General features: G+C 42.9%; 1 protein-coding gene across 3 annotated transcripts in view; it reads left to right on the forward strand.

Moving 5' to 3' along the window:
• PTPRR (protein tyrosine phosphatase receptor type R) overlaps positions 1-18,855 on the forward strand; it is a 220,239-nt gene that overhangs the window by 173,467 nt on the left and 27,917 nt on the right. For all 3 annotated transcript variants that reach the window (XM_040344000.1, XM_040344001.1, XM_040344002.1), the window contains 4 exons: positions 562-748; positions 4,506-4,590; positions 13,510-13,589; positions 18,492-18,629. In XM_040344000.1, coding sequence (XP_040199934.1) covers positions 562-748; positions 4,506-4,590; positions 13,510-13,589; positions 18,492-18,629 — 490 coding nt within the window. The remainder of the gene's footprint in view (positions 1-561; positions 749-4,505; positions 4,591-13,509; positions 13,590-18,491; positions 18,630-18,855) is intronic.

Genomic DNA, 18,855 nt, shown 5'->3' on the forward strand with positions numbered 1-18,855 from the left:
ACCAATAGGACAAACCTGTAGGCTGTAGTCCTGCAGCATTGTGCAACAAAAGCAATGTTTTTTTTGGGTCCCTGATGAAAACTAAACAGGATATTCCTTATTCTCTGTATCCCAGGGGAGCCTGCATTACTTGCTGTTATCTAACAGAGTCCACAAAAGCTGTGACAGTATGCTTGGGTCATGCATCCCATTAATAGTATTATGCTTGCCACTGTACTTCACTTGAATAGTTGAGTTGATCATCAAAATGTTAAGCGTGATCATTTGGAGGGCCTTCAAACGTTCCTGGCAATTTGAACAGATTCCTATTCATCTGCTTTGGTTATTTTAGGCTTTTGTGACTATGACTCCTAAAAAATCTGCTAACTGAAGAGACTTCCCAAATATGGCATAGAGGCAACCCTCTTTGATTTGTCAGCTATTTCTAGCAAATTTTAGGAAATATTTTGAACCTTATCCTTCAAACAAGTACAGTACCCCTAATTGTCAGAAGTAACACATGGGGAACATGTAATTGCTAGGAAACTTGAAAACATAACAACTTGCTTTCTTCTGTTGCAGGAGAGGTTCCAATGTATCACTTACCTTGGATATGAGTGGCTTGGGGATAGTGGAACCTTTTACTGTGGCTCCTACTCCACGAGCAAAAGTAGCTATTGAATACCTGCAAACAGCAAGTCGTGTTCTGAAAAGGCAACAGCTCCAAGATGTGGTTCGAAGCTCCCACTTGCTTCACACTGAATTCATGGTAAGATTAAAACAGTTTTGAAGATTAGAGAAAAAAAAGCGCACATCTTGTCTGAAATTCCAGGGTTTTACCATATATTCCTTGTTTTACAAAGTATCTTTTTGTTTATTTATTGAAACTTTGATATGAATTGGGGTAAAGCCTCGTACACACGACCGGAAACAGGAAAACTGCCAGGAGAGCATTTGGCTGGGAATCCCAGCCATGTGTATGCTCCCTAGTAGTTTTCCCGGCAGGAAAACAGCCAAGAATCCCGGTTTCCTGCAGAGAAAAATGGTCGTCTGTATGCTTACCTGTCCCAGGTAAACCCGCACATGCTCGAAAAGAGTTCGACGTATGCGCGGTAGCATACAAGTTTAGTGTGGGGTGTAGCAAGATGGCAGTGACGGCATCGAATGTGACGAGCACTGGCTCGTCGTAGTCGATGATGTCACTGTGTTCTTGCAATTCAAAAGAACAGTGTTTTTTTTTGATGACCGTCTGTATGCAAGGCAAGCTTGCCAGAAAAACCAAAGTATTTTTCCTGACGGGATTCCCGGCCGTGTGTATAGGGCCTAAGGACTAGGTTCACATTATTGCATGACGGGGACGTGCACACAATCACTTGCGTTACCAACACGTGAGAGAAACAAGCTGCTTTTTAGCAGTTTGGTAGAGGTGCCATTAATCTTGACAAAACACTTGCATTTTCGAGTATGGTGCCACAGCATGATGCGATTCTGTTTCAGGGACTTCTTTACCTGTGTTTCTATAGGATGGGCAATCCTTTAAAATTAATGAGCTGCTTTATATACAGAATGCATGTCGCAGTGAACCAAGCCTTAAGCCACCTGAATCTATTGGATGGTAGCCAGCAGTTCTGCATCCTCACCCTAGCCACCAAACGATGCCAACTCTATACTGCGTGATACAGCAAGAGATGATTGCTATCACATATGCTTTTCCAATCCACATTTGCGTCCAAGCGTCCACATTTGGGCTGCCTTTAGAGCACTTAAAAATTACAGCAAGCTCCATTTCCAGGAAAGATCAGAGGAAAAAAAAACAAAAGAAGCAAAGCAATGGACTTCTCAGAAAAAAAGAAGAATAGCGTGAAAGAAACATGACACCATTTGACTACTAGAAGTCAGCCTAAAGAATAGTTTCCCTTAAATGACTTGCGTAAGGACCTAGGTAAGGAGAACACAGGGGTTGATTTACTAAAAGGGAAATTCACTCTGCACTACAAGTGCACTGCAAGTCATCATTGTAGATCTAAGGGGAAGCTCTGAAATTAGGGGAGGCTCTGCTGATTTTATCATCCAATCATGTGCAAGCAAAAATGCTGTTTTTTATTTTCCTTCCATGTCCCCCTCAGATCTACAGCCACTGCACTTGAAAGTGCAAAGTGGATTTGCCTTTAGTAAATAAACCAACATACTACTGTCTTCAGGAGCCTAAGGGCTGTGTAGTAGATGCTAATGGGCCACAGGTTGGGCACCAAGGGTGTAGAGAGAATGATTCTCCTTAGGCAGCTCTCCCAGGAGTAGTGTCTCTTTGCTCAAGTAGACACTGAAGCCTCGTACACACGACCGAGGAACTCGACGGGCGAAACACATCGTTTTCCTAGTCGAGTTCCTTGTTAGGCTGTCGAGGAACTCGACAAGCCAATTTTCTCCATTCCTGTCAAGGAAAAAGAGAACATGCTCTCTTTTTGTCTCGTCGAGTTTCTTGACAGTTTCCTCGACGAAAATGTACATACGACCGGTTTCCTCGGCAAAAAAATATCTCCCAGCAAGTTTCTTGCTGGTTTTTGCCGAGAAACTCGGTCGTGTGTACGAGGCCTGAGTGTGCAATGAGGAAAGTGCCAAAAGCAGAACATGTATAGTCCAGATTTCATTTTTGTAATATTCAGACTCTCATGATTAAAGCCGTGTAGGCTGAAACATGTCAACTGATTGTATCTACATTCTGTACATTTTAGTTTCCTAAATAAACAACAAGATTTAAGCCCTGGTCACACGGGTGCATTTTTACATGTCATATCGGCGGCATTTGCCAGCAATGGCACCGTCCTAATCGGTGCGACACTGCATCTGCGGCGCTGCACCGATTAAAAAAAGTAGTTTCTGTACTACTTTTTGCGATTTCGGCCCCTTGATTTACATTGGCATCTCTGCAGAAACTGCGCAGATGTCTCGGTAATCGGGGGGGAAATCAGGACTGACAAGCACAAGTGGGAGTGAAATTGTGCAAGTTCAGCTGAACTCGCACGGCTTCATTCCCGCAGCCCAGTGTGAACCTGAGCTTATAGCAATAGCGGTTGTGCGGATCATCTTTATGGACTAATATTCAAACTCTTACATCATAAATAGAAAATTCAAAAGTCACTTCAAGGTCTAACTGACATCCGGAACAATCGTGCTATGGATCCCTAAAATGTCATCAGTACAGTGCACACTTTGTTTACCATTGCCAAGGTCCTTTTAACCCCTAAAATGTATTAACTTTTTGGTGTATGAGTATGAAAAAAATGTAACCTGGATTTTATACATTCTGGGCCAGATCCACAGTGAGAGTACGCCGGCGTATCTACTGATACGCCGGCGTACTTTCAAATTTCCCGCGTCGTATCTTTAGTTTGAATCCTTAAACCAAGATACGACAGCATCTGGGTTTGATCCGACAGGCGTACGGCTTCGTACGCCTTTGGATCGTAGATGCAATACTTCGGCGTCCGCTGGGTGGAGTTCGCGTCGTTTTCCGCCTCGGGTATGCTAATTAGCTATTTCCGACGATTCACGAACGTACATGCGGGCGTCGCATTCTCTTACGTCGTTTCTAGTCGGCTTTTTCCGGCGTATAGTTAAAGCTGGTATTTTGCGGCGTATAGATAGACTTGCCATGTTAAGTATGGCCGTCGTTCCCGCGTCGAAATTAGAATTTTTTTTCTTTTGCGTAAGTCGTCCGTGAATAGGGATGGACGTAATTCACGTCTAAGTTAAAAAAATTACGTTGTTGCGACGTCATTTCGCGCAATGCACGGTGGGAAATTTCGAAATGGAGCATGCGCAGTTCATTCGGCGCGGGGACGCGCTTCATTTAAATGAATCACGCCCCCTAATCACCGATTTAAATTCCGCCGCCAAAGATACACTACGCCGCCGTAACTTACGGCGCAAATTCGTTGTGGATTTGAAACAAAGCCAAGTAAGTTACGGCGACGTAGCGTATCTTAGATACGCTGCGCCGGTGCTGATCTATGTGGATCTGGCCCTCTGTTTTTTGCATTTTCCTCCTTGTACACCCAGTCCCTATTAGCCAATGCTGCAGCCCATCATAGTGATAAGTCAGTAATAATACAAAGGAGTGGGACTTAAGGGGAAAGATCTGACACTACATGTAAGTGTTGTTGCTCTGCCTCTCAGAACAGCCCAGCATTCTGCATTTGTCAAATCTGCATGTGTTTTTTTTTTAACTGCTGCAGTTATTTTCAGATAGCTCTATGTATCTGTAATTTATACATACAACATTTAAAAAAAAAAAAGTTTTCTAAAAAACTAAAAATTCGTTTTTATATAATATTTTATGTTCTAAAAATCTATCAGACATATGTAATACACAAGATGACCACATAAGTGAAGTATGTCTAGACATTTTTGCCAGTTTACACTAAACAATAAGTGAGAAAGGTCAAGTTAAATCACTTACAGTATACAACAATTACAGGACAGTCTAAGCGGCAATCCTTAATATCATTGTTTTGTTGCCTAATCAGGAAATACCAATGAACTTCATGGATCCCAAAGAAATTGATATTCCAAGTCATGGAACCAAAAACCGCTACAAAACAATACTGCCAAGTAAGTGTGCGAGTGCAGAAAATGTACAGAATCGTAAAAAAACACGCACTATGTTTTTTGTTTTTTTTGTATGTCTTATTTTAAACGGTTAGAGCTCAACAAAGTATTTTTAAATCACTTACATTTTTTTTTTAATTGTTTGCCACAGAACAAGCAAGATGTTATATTTTAAGCTTGGATAAAGTAAGGAAGGGGTTAGAAACTCTGACATAGCTCTTAATTCACAAAGCTTTAACTTAAGGATACGAGTCTTTATTTTAAGACATGTCACTGTATTTTTCTATTCTCATTGGATATATCTGAAAGTAACTCACTTTATGGGAAGATCCTGGTGTGTTAGCTTTGTGAATTAAGCCTATACTCACTGGGGGAGATTCAGATAGAGATACGATGGCGTATCTCCTGATACGCCGTCGTATCTCTGAGATCCGACGGTCGGATCTATGCGACTGATTCATAAGAATCAGTTACGCATAGATCTCCCTTAGATCCGACAGGTGTAAGTGACTTACACCGTCGGATCTTAGGCTGCAATCTCCCGCCGGCCGCTAGGTGGCACTTCCATTTGTATACGTGATGAATATGCAAATGAGGAGATCCGCCGATTCAGAGACGAACGCCCGCTCGTCGCTTTTTTTTTACGTCGTTTGAGTTCGGCTTTTTCCGGCGGATAGTTACCCCTCCTATATGCGGCGTATCCTATGTTAAGTATGGCCGTCGTTGCCGCGCCGAGTTTTGAATTTTTACGTCGTTTGCGTAAGTCGGTCGCGAATACGGATGGACGTAATTTACGTTCACGACGAAACCAATGACGTCCTAGCGACGTCATTGGGAGCAATGCACGCTAGGAAATTTAGCCGGGGACGCGCCTGATTTAAATACTACACTCCCCCTAGCCACGGAATTTGAATTCCGCCAGGGGATTTACGATCCGCCGGCGCAAGTTTCGAGGTAAGTGCTTTCTGAATACTGCACTAGCCTCTCAAATTTGCGCCGGCGGATCGTAAATCAGATAGATTACGCAGATCTAAGGATCCGTTAATCTATCTGAATTTAGCCCACTGTTACCTGGATAGGAGTCATATCAGTAGGGGGGAAAGGACAAAAGCTCTAATCTTTCTCTGCAGTAATAAAAATAAGGGCATTTTTTGAAATCTGGGCCATGTTGGAAACAATTCCCCTCACATTCAGACCTGGTAAGTACATGAAGTCAGATAAATGATTTTCAATGGTTGCAGAGACAGCGTAACATTTTTAGAATTGTTTCCAACTGTATGTACTTATGTAGTTTACTAGATTGTGTGCATTTTACCTTGGTAGTGCTTGTTTCTAAAGATGAGCAAAGGAAATGTCTCTAATGGAGGTCAGTGTAACCATGAGGGTCGTCTTGCCATGGCAATAACAGTCCTTTTCTTAAGCCTCGTACACACGACCAAGGAACTCGACAGGCGAAACACATCGTTTTCCTCGTCGAGTTCCTTGTTAGACTATCGAGGAACTCGACAAGGCAAGTTTCTCCATTCCCGTCGAGGAAAAAGAAGAGGCCTCGTACACACGACCGAGTTTCTCGGCAAAAACCAGCAGGAAACTTGCTGGGATTTTTTTTTTGCCGAGGAAACCGGTCGTGTGTACATTTTTCGACGAGGAAACTGTCGAGGATCCCGTCGAGCCAAAAAGAGAGCATGTCTTCTTTTTCCTCGACGGGAATGGAGAAACTTGCCTTGTCGAGTTCCTCGACAGCCTAACAAGGAACTCGACGAGGAAAACGATGTGTTTCGCCCGTCGAGTTCCTCGGTTGTGTGTACGAGGCTGACATGCTCTCTTTTTGGCTCGACGGGATCCTCGACAGTTTCCTTGTCGAAAATGTACACACGACCGGTTTCCTCGGCAAAAAAAAATCTCAGCAAGTTTCTTGCTGGTTTTTGCCGAGAAACTCGGTCGTGTGTACGAGGCCTGAGGGGTCTATGTATAAAAAAATTGCTATGCGCACATCTTAAAGTGATTGTAAACCCACTTTGACAACTTGCACCTACAGGTAAGCCTAGACTAAGGTGATACACGGTTAAGGAGATATTCGCAGAAAACTCTGCACCGATGTCTGCGGCGCAGGCGCACTGAGCGTCCCGGCATTATCAATGGGATCATGCTGGGAATCATGCGCATACGTGGGATCGTGCTGGTCCCACCCATGCGTGGGAGTGACGTCATCGCTGCTCCAGCCAGTCACAGCGCCGGAGCTGCGATACACAGAAGAGAATGGAAGGCAACATGGCGGCGGCGGTGGCGCGGAACGAGGAGTTCTTCGGGGGGCTTCGATCTCAGGTAAGTCATTCATAATGAGCTAGTATGCTATGTATACTAGCTCATTATGCCTTTCTCTTGCAGGGTTTATTTTTGCAGGGAAAAAAAAGGGTTTACTTCCTCTTTAAGTATTCTTACAGGCAGAACAAATGATCAACATATTGTTCGTAATTTGATCATCATCTCCATATAGTGTCCATAATGCAGTATTTTTTTTTATTAACATATTTCAGGAAAATACTGCATTATGGCCACTATATGGTGCTGGCGATCATAGAAGATCGTCATATTACAATCAATACATTGGTCATTTGTTAAGACTCTGAGAATGCTGATATCTGCTGAAACATCTGCACAGAACATTTTTATACATACAGACCTTAACTGTGTCAGGATAGATTTGGGGAATTTGCCTTATTTTAAAAGAAAAGTAATTCAAGACAAAGTTATTATAGATAATAGAAATAGCAGATCGGGGAAGATTTGGAAAGAATCTCATGCATCCTCAACAAAGCAGATTTTTTTATCAGATTTTTGTAAATCTAAAACCTCTTTTAATTATGCTAATGTCATTGTAAAATACAGTGATACAATCATGATTTTTTTTTTCTGGTACTTCCTTTTATTAAATGACAACACTGTGTCGGTTGCAGAAGCTCAGTAGCACTTATATGCAAAAAAATAAATACAAATAATTTAAAAAGGTTAGAGTTTATATCTACTTTAATTGCTTTTTTTAAATTGTTTTTTTTTTGTTTTTTTTTACTAATAAATAAATAACAGGAGCAAACAGTGAAATCAGTGTGACTGTATTACTGATACTGATTTACTAAAACTGGAGCACTTAGAATCTGATGCAGCTGTGCATGGTAGCCAATCAACTTCTAGCTTCAGGTTGTTTGGTTAAGCTTGGGCAATAAAACCTGGAAGCTGATTGGTTTCTATGCAGAGCTGCGTTAGATTCTGCTCACTCTAGTTTTAGTAAATCAACCCCACAGTGACCTTTGAAGTTTTTAGGCAGTGAAAAGTGCTTGTTCGGTGCTCGCTTTATAGCTATGTCAACAGTTCACACTGTATACATTAAAAGGGTTTTTCCTTTTTCAGTTTATTGGGTAAAGGGGGGCATAGAAAAAAAAAGCAGGCAGATAGAAACTTTAAATTAAATGTACAGTGATACCTCGGTTCACGAACGCTTCTGTTCACGAACAACTCGGTTCACGAACAGGAAAGTTCATAAAAATATGCTCCGGTTCACGAACTCCGCCTCGGTTCACGAACAGGAGCCGCGGCCATTTTAATACTATTTCCCAGCTGTCACATGGTCGTGACTTTCTGTAGGAAGACCGTGGAGAGAAGAAGACACACAGAAAGAAGTACTGTGAGTACTCTGCAAACATTTTGAGTGATTTTTTGATTTTTGGTGTGCTTTTTAGCACATACAGTACTGTACTGTACTACAGTACTGTCCTTGCTGTATTGTACAGTTCACTGAAGGAGATCCCCCTGATGTCCTTATGGAGGGGGACTCTCCCCCCAAACAATAACTGCCTCCCACCTGCCTTCCTCCATGCCAGAAGTCATCTCAAGCAAGGTTAGTGTCCTCTCTTTATACATTACTATACTGTATTAATGTGTATTGTAATTTGTTTCATATTTTTGTGCTTCAAAAACCCCCAAAAAAAGGTCAGCACGGATTAACTGGATTTACATTGAACCCTATGGGAAAATGTGCCTCGGTTCACGACCAATTCGGTGCGCGACCAGAGTCAGTTCACGAATTAAGTTCGTGAACCGAGGTATCACTGTATATGGAATTTCCCTGTTGCATCTGGATACAAATCTATACTGTACAGTACAAAGTAATCTTGTGCCTTTGGTGTTAGCCAGATGTGGCCAGCAGAGGTCACTGTTTCACTAGCTTATCTGCTTGTATGTAAAATAGCTTCTATTGCATAATCAGTGATTTCCTTGAAAGTTTCTTTGATGTCTGTCTAGATTACATAAATACAGTATGCTATGTTTCAAAAAATGTAATTTGTTATAACATGACTATTTTATTTGTAACCATCTACTAATTAAATAAATTCAGACAATGGGACTGATTTTCAAAAGGCAGTTTCACTTTTGCATGGGAAATTTCACTTTGCAGGAGAATTTTCCCCAGAGCTTAGTGAATGTGGTGAAATTTTGAAGAATACCTGATTCCATGCATGGAAAATAAAAAACAGCATTTTTTTTTTCTTTGTTGGGCATTAGTGATGAACCTGCCTGATCTACAATGCCAAGAAGCTGTCAAAGTATTCCCCATCCTGCAGCTGCACATATACACGCCCATGCATGGGTGCCCATGGCTGCTGAACAGTGACTACATCTGACACAGGACACAGTCACTGTTCGATAATTTTCCACCTCATTTAGATGATTTTTAAATCTATTTTATTAAAGCGGAGGTTCACCCTCAAAATGAAGTTTACAGCATTGCTAGCTTTAACCCTATTTACGGATGATAGCGTTGAATTTTTTTTTTCTAAGATGCTCCCTTCCCTCTTATCTCCTCTACTTCCTGGTTTTCAGCCCTGCGGGGATTGGGCGTGTCGCTATATTCCCCGACGGCTCTTTTCATTGTGGGAGCTGATTGTGTGTTCTCCTGGGAGTGACGTGGAGGCCAATCAGAGCACATCATCTCAAATAGCTAGGCGTGTAGTCTCGCGCTAGCTGGGCTGTTACGTGACGCGGGAAGCGGGTCACATGACTCGCAAAGCGCGTCATATGATGAGGGAGGGCGGATACGTCTTTAATTATCACAGCGGGGCGTGTCCGTTTCAGTTGTGATAGCAACTCAGCAGTGTTGACGGCGCGGCTCACCGTCAACACTGCGCATGCGTGGGATTACGCGGTGAATGCTGGGAGATCAGCATTCGCCGCATCCCGGAAGAAAGAACAGGAGGGCTTCAGAGTGCCCACAATTAAGATGGCAATGCCCATCACAATATTTTATAAAATATTATTTTATGGGAAACGAGGATCCTGGCGGCTGCTAAAACGGCACATGTGAGTAAACAAAGTACTATAGGAAAAGCAGCAGATTAGTCTTAAAAAAAAAAAAAAACGTTTTCCCACAGAACCTCCGCTTTAAGCTAGGTAGTGCAAGCTCAGAACTTGGACGATTCAGCATTATTTGGATGAAATTTAAGCCTTCTATGCCCAGCATTAGTCTGCTCTACAAGCCTGTAATTTTTCTTTATATATAAACAGAGGCCTTACAATTCTTCATTCCAACAAATAAAACTTCCCTGCCTTAGGGCATCTCTTCAACTGTACTGCCGCGTACACACGCTAAGAATTTCCCACAACAAATGATCGATGGGAGCTTGTTGTCGGAAATTCCGACCGTTTGTAGGCTCCATCGGACATTTGTTGTCGGAATTTCCGACAACAAATATTTGAGAGCTGGTTCTCAAATTTTCCGACAACAAAGCTTGTTGTCAGAAATTTCGAGTGTGTGTACACAATTCCGTCGCACAAAAATCCACGCCTGCTCGGAATCAAGCAGAAGAGCCGCACTGGCTATTGAACTTTATGTTTCTCGGCTCGTCGTACGTGTTGTACGACACCACGTTCTTGACGTTCGCAATTTCCGACAACATTTGTGTGACCGTGTGTATGCAGGTCGGAATGTTCGATCGTCTGTACGTGGCATATCAATAGCCAAATCTTTTTTCGTTTGTTTTTTTAGTAGTAGTTTTGTTTCTGCTCCGTTCACCAGATCCATGCAGATGTACATTCCAGTATGTGCGTGGAGATCCGTGTAGCCAGCCACCTATAATTGATTTCAACATGCTGCCTGCATACCCTTACATAGAGCACCTGTGCATCCCAGGGGTGGTATGCCTGTGTCAATGGGGGTATGGTAAAAATCTTGTTGTGCCAATTGTGTCTAGAACGTGTGTTCCTACTGGAAGATTTCACTTTGAGCCCTTGATCACACTGAACACGGCTTTGAACTCATGCAACTTTATCAGAATCGTGCATCTTCAACTGAGCGCGATTTCAAATCCGCATTTCAGTCCAACCTCGGAGGTGACTTGAAAGACATCTGTGTGGGTTCATGCACAGATGTCTATTGAAGGTGTCCCCGAAGTTGCCAAAAGTAGTGCAGGAACTACTTTTGGAAATCGGTGTGGCACCGCAAAATCGGCTTTTGCACTGACCTGTCACCAATGTGAATGGGGGCAAAGTGGAACTTCACTCTTCCAATCAACATTGATTATTTTTAAACTTCATGCTGTTAGCATTAGTAAATAGATAGGAAAGTACAGTAAAACCTTGGTTTGAGAGTAACTTTTTTCTGAGAGCGTTTTGCAAGACAAGCAACATTTCTAATACATTTTTACTTGATATACAAGCGATGTCTTGATATACAAGTAGTGTCACGTCACAACTGAGTATAAGAGAGGAGCCTCTGAGGCCTCATACACACGACCGAACATGTCTGCTGAAACTGGTCCTTCTGACCAGTTTCCGCAGACATGTTCGGTCGTGTGTAGGGCCGACCGGACAAATTTCCGGCCGACCGGACAGGTTTCCAGCGGACAACTGTTTCTTAGCATGCTAAGAAACATGTCCGATGGAACCATGTCTGCCAGACATGTCCGATGGTCAGTATGATTAATCGGACATGTCCGCTGGCCCGAGAACCCGCGCATGACGTTGAAGTGATTCGACGCATGCGTGGAAGCATTGAACTTCCGGGTTTGCGGACGTGGCGGCGTCAACGTCACCGCCACGTAACCGCACTGTCTGTTCGCGGGGATTTTGGTTTGATGGTGTGTACAACCATCAGATCGAAATCTCCAAACAGACATGTCCAATGAAAACGGTCCGCGGACCGTTTTCATCGGACAGGTTCGCTTGTCTGTACGAGGCCTCAGAGGCGCCTCTCTTCTCTTTTATACTCTGTAGCTCCTGCTGGATTTTGCTTCTAATCCCCTTGTGGAGGCTTCCGTTTGTGGATGGACATTTTATGGTTACACAACCTGGTCACATTGCTATAATTTTTTTATATGGACTATAAACTGAAGGACCTATGAATAAATGGTTGTGGAACGAATCATTTGAGTTTCTATTATTTCTTATGGGTAAATTCTCTTTGATTTACGAGTGCTTTGGATTACAAGTATGTTTCCAGGATGAATTATGCTCGCAATCCAAGATTTTACTGTACTGTATATCATATTTACTTGTTTTAAAGTGTTTTTTTTTTTTTTGCATTTCTTCAGTTACTTCCTGGTTTATTGCCTAGGCAGGGGGGAGGGTTTTCTCAACTATGCACACTCTCCTGCTTGCATGCCTGAGCTAAGGGCAGATGGATTCAGGGAACTAAATGCTACAATAATCCTTTGCCCGTACTCAAAAGGGCCACAGCCAGAAATGCTAGGAAGGGTTTCTTTCAATGTGATTTCTCAACAAATAAAGCATGGAGACATGGATGGATGGGGGAGTTTGCTTTGAATTAAAAAAATGAATTACATATAGCTAGATTCAGGTAGCCCCACGATTCAGGTAGTATTTACGCTACGCAGCCTTAAGTCAGAGAGGCAAGTACTGTATTCCCAAAGTACTAACTCCTAACTTACGGCGGCGTGCATTATGATAATTTGGTTTGACCTGACGTGATTGACGTTTTTTTGGAACGGCGCATGCGCCGTCCACCTACATTTCCCAGTGTGCATTGCGGCTAAGTAGGCCGCACGAGCCTATTGATTTCGACGTGGACGTAAAATACGTAAATCCCTATTCACGGACGACTTACGCAAACGACGTAAAATTTTCGAATTTCGAAGCGGGAACGGCGGCCATACTTTAACATTACTATTCCAACTATTTGATGGAATCATTTTAGGCCTGATAAAGCGTTACGTAAATGGTGTATCTGTAGTGCGTCGGCCGGGCGTACGTTCGTGAATAGGCGTATCTAGTGATTTACATATTTTACGCCGACCACAATGGAAGCGCCACCTAGCGGCCAGTCTAAATATTGCACCCTAAGATAGGACGGCGCAAGCCGTCGTATCTTAGATAGGTTTAAGTGTATCTCTGTTTGAGAATACACTTAAACTTAGGTCGGCGCAGATTCCGAGTTAGGTCGGCGTATCTACTGATACGCCGACCTAACTCTATGTGAATCTAGCTAATAGTGTTTTTGGTGTGTGGCAGGTTCCGTTCCAGTGATAACTGTGGCATCTTTGATTTCTGCCCCACAGATATTGACCACCAGAACAAAGACAGTTGGCAACTCTTCCTAGTAAATTATTAAAACTTGGCAGAGGTTCTAATCCCTTCCCAACTTTATTTTACACTTGGATTTAGCTATATGTTCATTTAGCTTTATTTGCTGTTTCAATGTTTGACAGTCATTTTTGTTCTATAGTTTTACAATAAAGTGCATGTATCAGTAAAACAAGGAAAATATACCATCCATCCAAAGTCGAAAGAATTGCAAAATAAAAACATGATTTTTTCCAATCTGTAGGAAAAGTTTTAATAGCCATATATTTTGCTTTGAAGGATATGGACTTTATAACAATGCATTATTTTTCTTATTCTTTGCTTCATTAGATCCAGTGAGTAGAGTGTGTTTGAGACCAAAGAATGTAAGGGATACATTGAACACCTATATAAATGCTAATTTTATCAAGGTAAGTGCTGCTGGTTCGTGCTGTTATCCTCGTCTAAATTGTTATTGACCGTCATTGACAGGCCTTGTATTAAGTTGGACACAGCTTTATGGAGCTATTGCTATGTTTTGGTGGATGGGGGGCAAGGTTATCTTGCGATTCTGAGAGATACTCAAATGTACTCTTTTTATGTGGCCCGATTGAAGCTTTGCCATGAGAAGTATGCTATAAAATGATACTAAACAATATCCTCATGTTCAAAAAATAATCCATACACACCCACCACTTAATGGCCCTGTAATCTAATTGTCATGCAATCATTTCTTAATGTTCAGCTACCCAAGGGGGCTGCTGAAGTATGACATGTTATTTTGGCCTAGGCCAGAACGGTGACAGGCTATGATTAAAAAAAAAAAAATATATATATAAATATAAATATTATCTCTTTTCATGTGACAACACAATGTGAAGTAGTGAGTATACAGCTTGTATAACAGTGTGAATTTGCTCACAAAATAACTCAAACACAGCTATTAATGACTAAACTGCTGGCAACAAAAGTGAGTACACCCCTAAGTGAAAATGTCCAAATTGAGCCCAAAGTGTCAATATTTTGTGTGACCACCTTTATTTTCCAGCACTGCCTTAAATCTCTTGGGCATGGAGTTCACCAGAGCTTCACAGGTTGCCACTGGAGTCCTCTTCTATGCTGACATTATGGATCTGGTGGATATTAGAGTCCTTGCATTTGAGGATGCCCCACAGATGTTCAATAGGGTTTAGGTCTGGAGACATGCTTGTCCAGTCCATCACCTTTACCCTCAGCTTCTTTAGCAAGGTAGTGGTTGTCTTGGAGGTGTGTTTGGGGTCGTTATCATGTTGGAATACTGCTCTGTGGCCCAGTCTCTGAAGGGAGGGGATCATGCTCTGCGTCAGTATGTCACAGAACATGTTGGCATTCATGGTTCCCAAACTGTAGCTCCCCAGTGCCGGCAGCACTCAAGCAGCCCCAGACCATGACACTCCCTCGACCATGCTTGACTGTAGGCAAGACACACTTGTCTTTGTACTCCTCACCTGGTTGCCACCACACATGCTTGACACCATCTGAACCAAATACATTTATCTTGGTTTCATCAGACCACAGGACATGGTTCCAGTAGTCCATGTCCTTAGTCTGCTTGTCTTCAGCAAACTGTTTGCAGGCTTTCTTGTGAAGAGGCTTCCTTCTGGGACAACAGCAATGCAGACCAATTTGATGCAGAAGGTTCCGTATGGTCTGAGCACTGACAGGCTGACCCCCCCCCCCCCCTTCAACCTTTGCAGCCATGCTGGCAGCACTCATACATCTATTTCCCAAAGACAACCTCTGCATATGACGCTGAGCATGTGCACTCAACTTTTTTGGTCGACCATGGTGAGGCCTGTTCTGAGTGGAACCTGTCCTGTTAAACCACTGTATGGTCTTGGCCACCATTCTGCAGCTCAGTTTCACGGTCTTGGCAATCTTCTTATAGCCTAGGCCGTTTTTATGTAGCGCAACCATTCTTTTTTTCAGATCCTCAGAGTTCTTTGCCATGAGGTGCCATGTTGAACTTTCAGTGACCAGTATGAGAGAGTGAGAGCTATTACACAAATTTAATACACCTGCTACCCATTCATACCTGAGACCTTGTAAAACGAACGAGTCACATGACACCGGGGAGGGAAAATGGCTAATTGGGCCCAATTTGGACACTTTCACTTAGGGGTGTACTCACTTTTGTTGCCAGCGGTTTAGACATTAATGGCTGTGTGTTGGGTTTATTTTGAGGGGACAGCAAATTTACACTGTTAAACAAGCTGTACACTCAATACTTTGCATTGTAGCAAAGTGCCATTTCTTCTGTGTTGTCACATAAAAAGATATAATAATATATTGACAAAAATGTGAGGAGTGTACTCACTTTTGAGGCGAAAAAGTAGATAGAAGGAAGAAAGGGAAAGGGAAGAACAGACATGGAGAAAGGGAGAAAACCGCAGAAGAGGTCGATGGTATGGAAGGAGCACAGGAAAGGGGATTCAGGGCTCCAGAAGAAATTTGTCGAAGCCTGGAGGCAAGAAATGGTCCATGTTTAGGAACTTTGTCCTTTAATTTTACTCATGGCTCTGTTTTTAACTTCAACAATGCATAATTTTGGGGACTTCCAAGATTGCGCTATCATTTGTTTGACAGTCGTCATGACCTGTAGTATAAGGCGAAGCTAAGCTCTTGTACAGTCTAAGGTCTTATGGCTTAGCAGCGCAAGAGATGGGTCAGGGTCTAAAGTAATTGTCAGGTCACCCGTGGCCAGGTGACAAGTGCTCCCCGTTGGGGTCAGGGATGCACCCTAAGGGTGGTGAACCCTATGGCCGACCGCTGCTATCAGGGACGAAGCGTGAACCTAAGATCACCCGGGCGCGGAGTCTAAGACACAGTTTTGTATTCACCAGAGCCCCTGATGGTGGGGATGGCCTTGGCCGCAACTCGATCCAGGTCGCGACCCCGAGATTCCCTAGGTCACACGTCACACACCGCAGGGAGAGAGGGGAAGCAGCCAGCAGGACAAACGGTGGTGATGGGTAGGCCGAGGTAAGGGCAACAGGCAGACAAGGATAACCGTGGGACAGGCAAATGGTCAGGGGCACAGGCAGACAAGGATAACCGTGGGACAGGCAAATGGTCAGGGGCACAGGCGAACAGCAGAAGTCAGGAACAAGCCAAAACGGTACACGGAAAGATGATCGTAGCACACTGCAAACAGGAACTAGCAAACTACACTGCAGACAGGAACTAAGCAAAGGAACACTGTTGAACAGCACTGCAGACCTGTAGAGCAACGGTTAATATAGGCTTCCTGGGATGGCCTAGGGTGGGGCCATACAGGAAGAGGAAGTGATAAAAAGGGGAACCAGAACAGGGTCAGCCTCTAATGAACACATGGAGATCAGGTAAGCAGACATACTTGTTGCATATCCATGACAGTAATAGTGATCAGTATAGAGGCAACGCGGAAAATTTTGGTCCAAAATTGCTGCCCTACAGGGCATGTCCAACAAATTGTGCGCATGTGCCTTCCTGACCACACGCTCAAAAGCACACAGGGGGATAAGCTGGTAACAATTTTGAGATCCTTACCTGGACCAAGTACCCACTCATTCGAACTTTGTAGTTTATTTTGAGTGCTAGAATATTTTGGGAAGCGGATTTAGTGGTTGTCCCAGATATTATCCCAATCCTCTGCCTCCAGGTCAATCTGAAGGTTTCGGGATCACTGAGCATTGTAGGACGGCATACTGGATGGTGGGGACATTAGATGAATCACATATTCCCTCATATAGAGGTAGGCTGTCTAGGGCTGAATGTGTGCGTATGACCTCTTGAGCAAAATGTACAATCTGGAGATAGCGAAAATATTCTCTAGGTGGAAGTTGAGCCTCTTCCTGCAGGGCGGTGATTGTTTTCAGGGGATTACTGGTTACAAGGTTGTATATGCGGGTTATGCTTAATGAGGACCAAGCCTAGAACGAAAATGGATCTAGGTAGACCGGATAAAAACCCAGGTGATTAAAAAAGGAGAGAACTGGGGTGTGAGGGGATGCCAGTTTAAATGGACCCCATAGTTTATCCCAAATTTGAAGGGAAATGCTGGGTTAGCAATGGGACCTCTGTCGGATCTGGACAGCCACAGCAAGTTGTTGACCGATAAGGGGTGTAAATTGATTGTCTCTAGACCCACTCATAGTGGCGCCTTGACCCTTGCGTGGTATAGCGTGAGTTGGGCCAACTGGGCAGCGTGGTAATATCTGAGAATGTTAGGGACCTCGAGGCCTCCATGAAGCCTACTCAGAAGCAAGCAAAATTTCAACTGTCAATAGGAGTGCAGATATGGTAAAAGCATGGACTCCTAAGTAGTTTAGGGATAAACAAAGTATCCGATAAGTATCCGATAAGCTATATAGGAATGTTAGAATGATGAGGGGAATTCAATAAAGCTTTCTGGCATTAATCCTTCTTGTTTATGTATTGCACATACCCTATATTGCCAAGTCCAACTCCTGAAAAACAACCCCACACTATAATTCCCCCTCCACCAAATGATTTGGACCAGTGCACAAAACAAGGTCCATAAAGACACGGATGAGCAAGTTTGGGTGGAGGAACTTGACTGGCCTGATCTCAACCTGATTGAAGCCCTTTGGGATGAATTAGAGCGGAGACTGTGAGCCAAGGCTTCTTGTCCACATCAGTGTCTGACCTCACAAATGTGTTTCTGATAGAATGGTCAAACATTCCCATAGACACACGCTTAAACCTTGTGGACAGCCTTCCCAGAAGAGTGGAAGCTGGTATAACGGCAAAGGGTGGGCCAACTCCATATTGAACCCTACGGACTAAGACTGGGATGCCATTAAAGTTCATATGCGTGTAAAGGCGCGGGTCCCAATATTTTTGACAATATAGTGTATTCATGATGTATCTGTGACACTTTTGGTTCTGACAGTGACTTGTGCACCAAATTCGGGTAGCTCTAAAATGCACAACTTTTAAATTGTGGCGCAATGAATGTGCCAAATTCTAAAAAAAATGTTGACAGTTTGTATCTTATGAAACTGGTGCTAATTTTAACCAACTCTCTTTTGGCATCCAGAGCAGACAGGTGTCTCATTCTAAAATTGGTGCAGCATGTGCCAAATTAAAGTACAACTTCTAACCAGGTACATGAATTTGGCGCATGCTGCACCAATTTTAGAACACATGAAAGACACTTTTGCAAAATCTGTTTGCGCCAGTTGAGAGAATGACTTCTATCCTCTTACTGGAGTTTCTTTCTATGTAAATATAACTAGTCTATAGAGTATATTCATTATACAAGTAAATGCAAGTTTTCTGATTTACTGCAGGGTTATGGTGGAACAGAGAAGACCTTTATTGCTACACAAGGACCAATGATTAACACAGTAAATGACTTCTGGCAAATGGTTTGGCAAGAAGATGTTCCTGTTATTGTTATGATCACCAAGCTCAAGGAAAAAAATGAGGTAACATTCATTAAATTAAAAAATGAAAATAACATTTTAACCTGCTTTCCTGCTCTTCTGGTGGTCACCTGAACTATTGTGACCATTGCTGTAGCCTCAGTTCATCAAGTGAAACAGTAAAAGTCAACTATCTCTGATATCTTATTTGGATTCCACTACTCTGATCAGTGATTTATATTGTTTCAGCTGATGGTTTGACCTGCTCAGCTATATAAAAAGCCACAGT

Source organism: Rana temporaria, chromosome 3, assembly GCF_905171775.1.
Source record: "Rana temporaria chromosome 3, aRanTem1.1, whole genome shotgun sequence".
NCBI lineage: Eukaryota > Metazoa > Chordata > Amphibia > Anura > Ranidae > Rana > Rana temporaria.